Source organism: Polistes fuscatus, unplaced genomic scaffold (assembly GCF_010416935.1).
Source record: "Polistes fuscatus isolate 324 unplaced genomic scaffold, CU_Pfus_HIC Scaffold3, whole genome shotgun sequence".
Classification (NCBI taxonomy): Eukaryota; Metazoa; Arthropoda; class Insecta; order Hymenoptera; family Vespidae; genus Polistes; species Polistes fuscatus.
The window spans coordinates 8,059,946-8,070,432 of NW_025113107.1; the positions used below are offsets into that span (position 1 = coordinate 8,059,946).

Sequence of the window (10,487 nt, forward strand, 5' to 3'; positions counted from 1 at the left end):
AAAAGATTCATGTTTATATCTTTTTAGAGATTCTCTTCTAAAACACATTTTTTTTTATAAAGCATAATTTTTAAATTATAAGTGCGTAAGAAATATATTAGTGATAAATAATAACAGAGAAATTCTTTAAATATCTTATATAGAAGATAATTTATAAAACAAATGCTTATTCTTTTTAGTAAACGAAACATAAAATGAAAAATATAAGAAATCATAACAAAATATAATCACATAAAAAGAAAATCTTTTCAACCAAATATTATCGCGTTTAAATATCGATTTTAGACTCTAAAGTCTACATTATAATAGATGTTTCCGTATGATTTTTACGCAATCAATATTTTTATTATATTACTTTAGATTTAGAATATATTAAAAAATTTTATCACATTTAATGTGGATTTTTGAAAAACATTTTTAAAAAACATTTAGTGACGAACGATTTCTATTGCAATCGTTATAATATTACGAACAACATATTTCTATCATTCATGTAACACCGGAAATTTATCATACATATGTTACCATCTTGTCGAATCTGTCTCTTTCTTTATCTAAATGAGTTCATGTATGATTTATATATCTAGATCAAATATTAAATCATTTTTAAATTCAGCTTGATCTGAATTTTTAACTGCTATTTCGTTCGTATCTTCTGTGCTTTCCTCTTCGATGCTACTTTTACGTTTTCCCGAAAGTAGTTTTTTAGATTTTTTTAATTTTTTAATTTTAATATAAGCTGATTTTTCTTTACCCGACTGTTTTTCACGACTAAGAATGGATTTCACATTTTCAGAAATTTCTGTTTCTGGTGTCGCTTTCGGTGTAATCTTATATTTATCACGTTCTTCTGTTTCAGAATTTTCGCTTTCGCTTAATTTGCGCTCATGGGCGCGTTTCTTGTTTCGCAACTTACGTTGATTCTTCTTTCGTTGACCAAGAATGCTAGAGTTAGATCTGCAGAATTATATTTTATTATTTATCATTCCCATCTTTATTCGTCTGTAGCGAGCTTTCTGACAATGTGACATTACCTGAATAATTGTCGAGATACAACGTTGTTAAATCGTACTGTCTTTTTCAGACTACAGCACTCCGACTCTGATTGTGGGTCGTGAATTGAACTGCATGAAAAATCTGCAGAAGAAATAACTACACCATTTTCGTCAGCGCTTGATTCAGATACGGAACGTGAAAAATCATGAGTACGATGCAATTTTAATATCCCTTTCGACATACTACCACTACTACTTGGTAATTCATCTCCACTGCTTTCTGAGACTGATCTTGACTTTATTATACCTTTCCTATTTTGATTTACATTATTTTGTTCATCTTCTTCGTGCTCATCATCAGAATCCAGCTGATTAGAACGAATATTTATGATGACAGAATTATCTTCTTTCTGAACATTGACTTCTAGTGGAACTTTAGAATCTTTCTCTTCTGTATTCTAAAAGTATATGTTTATTGAATCATTCTAAATTTGTATATGTAATATAATAAGATTTAATAATCTTACCATTAGTTCCTTTAATTTATTCTTGAATGACAAGGTGCTTGATAATTCTTTTCTTTCCATGAACTCTTCATTCACCCCAACAAGATAGTGAGATACATTATCAGAATTATTTAACTTAATACTAAATACAAGATTATTATCCCATGGTTCAATAATAAGTGAATCTTTTTCTATAAAACTTTCTTCTACTTTAAAACATAAAGAATAGTGTTGTGGGAAAAATCCTGCACCCATTGATGCAAGTAAAATATGTATTCCTATGTTATTTTTTAAGATTCTATGTTTTATGGAATCTGGGTCAACATTTTTAACATTGACTGTAAAAGCTATTTGATTGTCATACATATTACAGGCAAATGATGGCAGTGTATATTTTATATCGGTATTCATAAAGGGTATGGTAGTTTCTAACGAATTAGTAGTCCACAACACATTGTTATCTGAAGTTTCACTGTTATTTATTGGTATAGTATCCATTGGTATAGTTTTTTCTTCTAGCACTAAATTTGAAAGGGAATCACTCATAGTTGGCTCCATGGTAAATAAATTTTCACTTAATTCATTGGATACAATAGGTAATGAGCTATTGCTATCACTATCCATGTCACTGTCTTCTTTCTGCATTTCTTCTAACATCACTAATTTACGAATGACTGGTAATACTACTGTTAATTTTTTGTATTTAGAATCAAACTTGGCATTACCATGATCTTCGTCAATGCTATATGGCAGGGGTAAATGTAAGAAATATTTAGCAGGTGTTTCACTCTTCAAGTAAAGAGAACGTTCTTGAATATCTAGAACAGCATCAGTTGCCTTTCCTAACAAAGGCAAATCTATAATGATAACTAATTTTTTAGGAATAGTTGCATACATTTTTCCATCTCTACTGTCAACAAAATCTTCCATGTCAACATCCGTCTGATGTTTTATCAGGAATTTTGGAGTGACATATTCCTCATTCTCAGTTTCTAATTTAGACTCCTTATTCTTGTAATAAATGGTTTCAGGTGGTACACGTTTGGGCTTCTCCTCTTTGTATTTAAACTGTTGCTGCTCACGGCTTTCATCATAACTGGACATAAGTTTTTGATAAATTTCTGGATTCGTGTCTAAGGACTGTTTAGGTGGTTCTTTAGACTGTTTCCTAATTACGCTTGGATGAGAGATACCCTTGAAGTTCATTTTAGGAAATTTCAAATTTTTCCTGTCGAGTTGCACCTAAAAATAATAAATGATAATTGATAAATCCAGTAAAGATTCATTAATAGAATCCTGTATATATTAACCTTAAAATTACTTTCTACACCATCTATTGCAGTGTTATTAACGATGTCACGAAATCTAGAATTTTTGGATGCGAGGTAAATTGTGTCAGGATGAAATACCACATCGAAGACGAGACAACGAACATTTTTTTTATCAAGGTCATCGCGAGGAGGTATCAGAGTATATGGAATCGACCATTGTAAACCACGATGACCATCCTCGTATGAAGGATGACTCGTAGGTCGTGCAACAATGTCACTTTTACTAATATTTAAAAAACATTTCTTCTCTCCATTGACACTAGTTTTTATGACGTAACCAGGCTGGGGGTTAACGAACGTGACGTCGACGCCCCGTTCCTTCTCCAATTGTGTGATCTCATTTTCATAAATCTTACGATTTTCTGGATCGGTCACTTCTTCCGCGTATTCGATAAGTAATTTACGAAATTCTTCCTTTTTCAAGCATTCAGTTAAATTTTTTAATTCTTCCCTGGTAACATCTAAATCTTCCCAATCTCTCTTACGTGATTCGTACGCGTCCATCTTACGAGGCAATGCGCATTGATGCGCGTGTTTACAAATAAACTTGATGGTAGAAGAATCCCGAAGCACACGTATACACACATACCTTATGTACCACGTGGACTCCTGGCGCCACCATGCCGGCCGGCTGATTATTGACCAATCAAACATTCACTTTTTCAAATTTCGCGCGGTTTAAATCTCTTTAAATTTCACGCTATATGAGTTTCTTTAAAATATGTTTATATCTTTATATTTTCTTGCTTTTTGGCTTTAAATAGTGGAAATGGGGGTGTTATGCGTTTGAAAAGATGCACCAAAGTCATCGAAAATAATGCAAATTATTTCGATGAATAACACAGATGTACGATTACTTTATAAATAAATACTAAATACATTTGTTTTAAAAAAGTACTGAATTAATGTCTACGATTAATATATAAGTAACTGCATACATGAGTCGTAGAAATCATATCATTTGTCATAGCTTTCACCGAACGCATTTTTATTCGTATCGGTTGTAAGAAGACTTTCTCGATCGCATATTAACGTTTCCGACTCTAATAACAATGTTCGTTGATTTCATTTCTTCTATTTATCTACTTACGTAAATCCTATATTAAAATAAACTTTGTTTAATTAATTAATGAAACACAAAGTTTAAATAATCAATAATTTTTGTTTTTCTTCTACTCATAATAAAGAGTGAATATTAATCGATGAAAGTATTATAGTCGAAATAATTATTTGAAGGAGATTCCAAAGTCCAGTCAGTGTGAATAGAAGGCGATTAGGTTTTCAAGGACCATTCGTTTTACATTAAAAAAGAACGATGAACTTGAGTATTATTTTATCCTTTGGTCGAATCTAAAATCAGTTTTGTGATTCACAGGAAAGAGGTGGGGAACCCTCGGATCTCTACTATGCTGAAGACGTGGGGATCGGCCAATGCGAAGTCTCTGACCCACTGACATTCTCTTCAGTTACTCGGTAGTCTTACACAGGAACACGGGTAATCGAAATAAGAGTTTGAGGAGTCATAGGACAATCATTTTGTACATAACATTAGGGTGTCATTCATTGATCGTGATGCGTGTTCATCGTGGTTTTTTTCCTGGCATTTTTCTTGGTGCAACTCTCGTGTTCGTCTTTTTAAATTCAAGGTCAAGTACGATCACATTCAACTCTTCCGCTGATGTCACTATCGAGCCTCGCGATTCCGATAGAGAGGGTGTTCGTTTTCTCGAAAATGATGGATCCAACGTTAGCCAGGTGATCAATCGAAGAAAATAATATTTATTCTTTTCAATTTTAATCACTTAGAAATGCATAGAACATTTTTGTCATTGATAATTTGAATCTCATAAAAATGTATAGTATTTTATATTGTTAATCATTTTTATTGCCTTGAGAGAATTTATGAAAACATTTAGATATATAAGGGATTTGAATAATTTGAATGAAAGTTATTTTTCGTTTTTAATGCACACATCGTAATGCAAGTGCGCTGTCATTTTGAAGAATTCACGATTCTCTATTCGACTTTACTTCAACAGAGGAACGTGTCTCCAGTGAAAGTGCATCACCATAGGATGCAATCGCGTCGAGGTGATCTTCTCACGCTTTATATGTTTCTTTCTCACGTTTCTGAGGTGTAGATCTCTCGAATAGCAAGGCTACTTTTTTAATACGTCCTTCTCATCGTCTTTCACTATAAAACACAATGTCTACATTTTTAACAAATTATTTATTCATCGAACGTGTTTATCGAATGAATCATATCGAACGATATACTTTCTCTCTGTCTCTCTCTTATCGAATAGGTATGTTTATGAGTAAACCGGTTTAAAAGCGAAAACGTGCGTTATCTATCAAAAATTGTCCTGAGAACATGATATAATTATTCAAATTTATAGTAACAATTATTGCACGTTTTGATATAAAATTGAAAAAATTCGAATTAATTCAATAAAAAGTAACTTATACAAAAGGATATTTTCTATTTCATTTTTTCCTCATTTTTACGAAGTCACATCATCTTAATCAAGTCCGACAGGTTTGCCTAAAGCTTCCCAATAAATTATCGTACGATTGTTAAACAGACATATCGATACGTCACGCCTTCCTTGGCTGAATTGGGCGGTCGTGGAAATTTGCCCGAGATGAATAAGCACGTACTCATGCTGACACGTGTACCCGGTGCTGGTGCTGAACTATTGGTGCTGATTTTGCAACGTTTGCAAGGTTACAATGCCTTTAAGCATATTCGTTTGCCACCTGGCGATTCTGGACTTTTGACAACGCTGCAGCAGGTAAATTGTAATCATTTCTGAAAAGAAATCTTCCTTTTCTATATCTTTAAATTACATTTATATTTCATATAATATATTTATATTATATATTTATCATTATATTAACAGATATTATTGGATTTGACTAATACATTTCTTGTATTATAAATACTTATTGTAATGTGAATATTTTCTTGACTTAAAGAAAATTATTAATAAATATAAAATACGTTTTGCCAATAAAGGAAACAGTTAGTCGAATGAGAACGAGGAATGCACTTCGCAATGCATTCCATCTTTGTGTGAGCCACTCGAGGACGTTTCTTATAAATGGAAAACGTTTGAACGTCTCGAAAAAATACATCTTGTCCCATTACTGCAAATATTTGTAAATAACTGTTAACATGGTATAAAAGCCACTTGTATATATGTACGTATAGTGGACTGTTTTAACAAATTGAATTCATATATAAACTTTTTATTTCCTAAAACTGCCAGTTGCAATATATAATAAAATTCTTTCTATAATATGCTTTCCCAAAAAACACTTCGTTATTTCGAGTAAAATCTAGTTCCACGATTTAATTGAATTATACAATTTCACATATATTTACTTTCTTGGTACTAGAGCAAATGTGAATGTATCAGAGTTATCCGACGAAATCGCACAAAGATCCGGAAAACCGGTCGTTGATCCTTTCTTTCGTTCAACAAGTAAGACAAGTATCTTTGCTTTCGTAAGGAAAAGTATAGCACTTTCGTCCACTTAACGAACACTATTGCACATTCATGAAAAAAAAAAATATAGATATATGCAATCTATATCCGGTTAATATTTTACGAGTTATAAGAAATTGTGAATAAATTTAATTGTACGATTAATTCATTTGCGTTGAATTCGACAGGAACTTCTCGTGGAAGAGATTACAAGTATTATAAAACAAGAAGCTATTCCATTGAGTTTCGACGGAGACGTAAGGTTTTTAAATTTTTCCGAATTTGGTCGTCAGGCACCAACATTTTTAGCATTAGTAAGGGATCCTTTGGATCCACGTACTCTATATAGGTAAGAAATTCAATTGTTTTCCAAAGCAAAATTCATTTCTATATTTTTACTCTTATCTTTGCGTTGTTCTCGATCAGAATAACCCTTTAAATAATAATTCCTTCTTCTCCTTAACCCGTTTCTCTAAAGAAAATAATTGCATTTAATTCATTCTCGTTTCATTATATAAATTTGATTTTCATTTTGATTTTAAACAGATATCGGAAAGGCGGTGCTGCTGTTCTTTATCGCGGGACGATCTCACATTTTTGTGGACAGGATCCTCGTTGTTCGTACGTATATCAATGTTGACGTAGATATATAGATATTCAATATAACAAGTAGAATAACCAGTTTTGCAAGAATGATTGAGGATGTTCCTTGAATTAAAATATAATACATACCTCATAATTAAACTTTCGACAGTCGATTCGATTAATGAATGAGATTACGTTAGGGAATATCTAAGAGATATGTTTCGTATCGTTATCATTATTACTTGGGATCATCTCGAAGTTAAGAGTTACGTAAAGTTACTTTACGTTCTCTTGGCAAAGGTTGAGTAAGAGGATGACCATAGCGAGGAATGAAGATCAATGAACTACTTCTACATACCGTATATAGAAACTTGTGTCATAGTTGTTAGAGAAACCTAACTATTTTTTTGTTTTTATCTCATAAAAGACGTTTCTTTTGCTTGGAAATGATTTCACGTGGTAATGAATAGTCGTGATCGATTTCTTTTATATGATAATAGAAAGATTTCAATCGAATATCCGTATAATCTATATTTTTGATTTGTCTTTTTAATCTATCAGTAAGAGAAATAACAAATGGGCGTTAAAAAGAGCTAAGGCAAACGTTGTTAGATGGTATCCAGTGGTCGGTCTTCTCGATTACATGGAAGAAACTTTACACGTTCTCCAAAAGGAATTTCCTTACTTTTTTATCGGTTCCCTTCGAATATATAATAAGTTGCGTAAGTATTTTGAATTTCTTTTTTTACATAATTTATTATATTTACATTTATATGATAATAATAAGATTGTTAAATTAATTTGTTTTCGCAGGACCGAAAGAAAATTATCCATCGAAACGTTCGATAAATCTTAAAGCTCGAGCGAAAAAGGTATTGGAAGAAGTGATGGCGGATGAAGTAGAATTTTACAAGTGGTTGAAATTTCGATTACTTAATAAAACCTCCATGACGAGCTTTGGTTGTTACTAAATATAGTCGAAATAGTGGTATCTGTAAAAATATCAATTTTATTAAAAAACATTATAAAGTAATTAGTTTCTATAAATGAAATGGATAGAAGGAATCATGGAAAGGATATCAATTAGGAAGTTAAAAGAAACTAATTACAATTATAATGTTTATATGGTAAGCGGTCTTTAGCTGGATTTTACTTGCAATGGAATGTATATCATATAAAGTATGATAAACATTATATTGAAAGTAAAATACCATTGCCCAGGTCTAACCACGAGGAGGTAACCGCTTCTGAAGACCCGGGATGTGCATCCTGAAGATGTCCACATCCGAATTAAATTGAAAACAAAGAAAATGATCACCCCGAGAACGTTTTTTAACACTAGATTGCCTAAGCAAGTCATTTTGACTGCTTTTGTATTTCAATTAAAAAAATAATTATTTAAATAATGACACAGCTTCTTATAATTTTGTGACTTTTTCTACAACATATAAATGGGTTAATTAATCATTGTTGTTGCCCCCCCCCTCCTTCACTTCTGGTATATATATGTGTGTTATACCTATATTGCCGAAAAGCAGTCATTTTGACTGCTTGGAAAAGACCAGTTCGTAACTGGTTCATAACTAAGTTTTTTATGGTCAGTCAAGTGGGGTCCCGAATTTTTCAGAAGAACTGTGTCCCGAGATAAGTTCAAGCAAATTCTACGATTTATTCGTTTTGACAAACGGACTGAAAGAAGTACACGCATCCGAACAAATAAATTTGCCTTGGTTTCAGAAATATGGGACAAGTTTATTGAAAACAGTCAAGCTTGCTATCAACCAGGGCAAAACATAACAGTTGACGAACAATTATCTCGAAAAAAAGCTAGGTGCAAGTTTATACAATATATGCCTTATAAACCGAATAAATTTGGCATCAAATTCTGGCTTGCATCAGACGTTACTAGCAAGTACGTGTTGAATTGTTTTGCTTACTTGGGGAAAGATGAACAACGATCATCGTCAATTCTTCTAAGCGAATACGTTGTTCTGAAACTTGTCGAACCATATACAGGCTGTGGAAGAAGTGTCACGACCGACAACTTTTTTACGAGCATGTCACTAGCGACGAAATTATTGGACAAAAAAACTACATTAGTTGAAACTATTAGAGGAAATAAAAGAGAATTACCCAAAGCAGCCAAACAATCGAAGGATAACATGCCTCGTTTTTCCACTCTCCTATATAGATCAGAAAATTGTGTCCTTACAATATATAAAAGCAAACCGAACAAGAGTAGCTGTTCTAAGTTCCAGGCATAAATTTGTTAAAATTGATAAAAGTAATAGAAAAATGTTACCAGATTTTATTCAGTTTTATAATAAAACAAAATTTGGAGTTGATATGACAGATCAAATGGCCAGAAAATATACGGTGAAATCTAGTTCTTGTAGATGGCCCCTCCAAATATTTTTTAACATTTTAGATTTGGCTGCAATAAATGCTTGGATCCTTTATAAAGAAGTGACCGGAATACAAATAGAACGAAAAAAGTTCCTGTTTCAATTAGCAGAACAGCTTTCCGCCGATTACACAACTGAAAGAGAGAAACATTCATCACAACAGGAAGACCTACAAGTATCAACTGCAACATCTTCAAATACAACAGATTCTACCAAACGAAAAATTTGTCAAATACGACTTTGCCACAATAACAAAACAAATAATATTTGTCAAAAATGTAAAAAGTATGTTTGCGGAAGATGTACATCCAAGAAGATTTGCACTTTTATTTACTTAAAATGTCCAGATAATGTATAAATTATTTTTTTTCGAACTGAAATACATTTTTTTATTGTTAATACTTATTAATAACTTGTTATATGACTGTTAGTGATATAAAATATATTAAAAATTACTGTTAAACAAATTTCTTTGCGCATTAGTTATTTTTTCACAATGCAGTCATTTTGACTGCTTTCAGGCAATATAGGTATATACTAAGCTCCCGTCTTTCTAGTGTTAAAATGTCCAGATAATGTATAAATTATTTTTTTCGAACTGAAATACATTTTTTTTATTGTTAATACTTATTAATAACTTGTTATATGACTGTTAGTGATATAAAATATATTAAAAATTACTGTTAAACAAATTTCTTTGCGCATTAGTTATTTTTTCACAATGCAGTCATTTTGACTGCTTTCAGGCAATATAGGTATATACTAAGCTCCCGTCTTTCTAGTGTTAATGAGCCCCCTTTTTAGACGCCACCCTAAGAGGGTTCCACCCCACAAACCTCACAATTATTATTGATATAAAGAAGAGAAAAGTGTGATTACAAAATGATCAAAAATAAAAATATAGGAATACAGCCGAAAAATAAGAAATAAAAAATAAAAAGAATAAAAAATAAAAAAATAGAGGAATACACCCGAGTAGAATTTAAGTATCGACGATGACTTCACTCGAAACTAATCCACACAAGTAGCATTTCAAGATATACACATACAAAGATTTCGAGTTAAAATTATATTATATTAAAGAATTTTTAAATTTTACCTGAAATAAAATAATATTAATAATAATTCTGTATAATTTGGGGCATATTCACGGTGAATACCTATAAAAAAAAAA

At 31.7% G+C, this 10,487-nt stretch overlaps 2 protein-coding genes across 2 annotated transcripts; one reads left to right on the plus strand and one right to left on the minus strand.

Annotated features, from left to right (window-relative positions):
• Positions 1–427: 427 nt before the first annotated feature.
• Positions 428–3,373, minus strand: LOC122519442 (protein kintoun). Its single transcript, XM_043638862.1, has 4 exons — positions 2,812–3,373; positions 1,523–2,743; positions 1,035–1,453; positions 428–957 (listed from the first exon to the last, which is right to left on the minus strand). Exons 1-4 carry the CDS (start codon positions 3,334–3,336, stop codon positions 576–578), a joined length of 2,547 nt encoding a protein of 848 aa, XP_043494797.1. The 5' UTR covers positions 3,337–3,373; the 3' UTR covers positions 428–575.
• Positions 3,374–4,404: 1,031 nt separating this feature from the next.
• On the plus strand, positions 4,405–7,968 carry LOC122519303 (uronyl 2-sulfotransferase-like). Its single transcript, XM_043638670.1, has 6 exons — positions 4,405–4,587; positions 5,418–5,627; positions 6,512–6,672; positions 6,870–6,944; positions 7,470–7,630; positions 7,722–7,968. The coding sequence occupies exons 1-6, from the start codon at positions 4,405–4,407 to the stop codon at positions 7,877–7,879; spliced, it is 948 nt and encodes a 315-aa protein (XP_043494605.1). The 3' UTR covers positions 7,880–7,968.
• Positions 7,969–10,487: the final 2,519 nt, after the last annotated feature.

Excerpts from the sequence above, each read along its gene's own strand:
- LOC122519303 (XM_043638670.1), top strand. The coding sequence starts at position 4,405 with ATGCGTGTTCATCGTGGTTTTTTTCCTGGCATTTTTCTTGGTGCAACT. Across the intron at positions 5,628-6,511 it reads TTTTGACAACGCTGCAGCAG|GAACTTCTCGTGGAAGAGAT; the intron begins GTAAATTGTAAT and ends TGAATTCGACAG. Across the intron at positions 6,945-7,469 it reads GGACAGGATCCTCGTTGTTC|TAAGAGAAATAACAAATGGG; the intron begins GTACGTATATCA and ends TTAATCTATCAG.
- LOC122519442 (XM_043638862.1), bottom strand. The coding sequence starts at position 3,336 with ATGGACGCGTACGAATCACGTAAGAGAGATTGGGAAGATTTAGATGTT. Across the intron at positions 2,744-2,811 it reads GTGTAGAAAGTAATTTTAAG|GTGCAACTCGACAGGAAAAA; the intron begins GTTAATATATAC and ends TATTATTTTTAG. Across the intron at positions 1,454-1,522 it reads ATAAATTAAAGGAACTAATG|AATACAGAAGAGAAAGATTC; the intron begins GTAAGATTATTA and ends ATATACTTTTAG.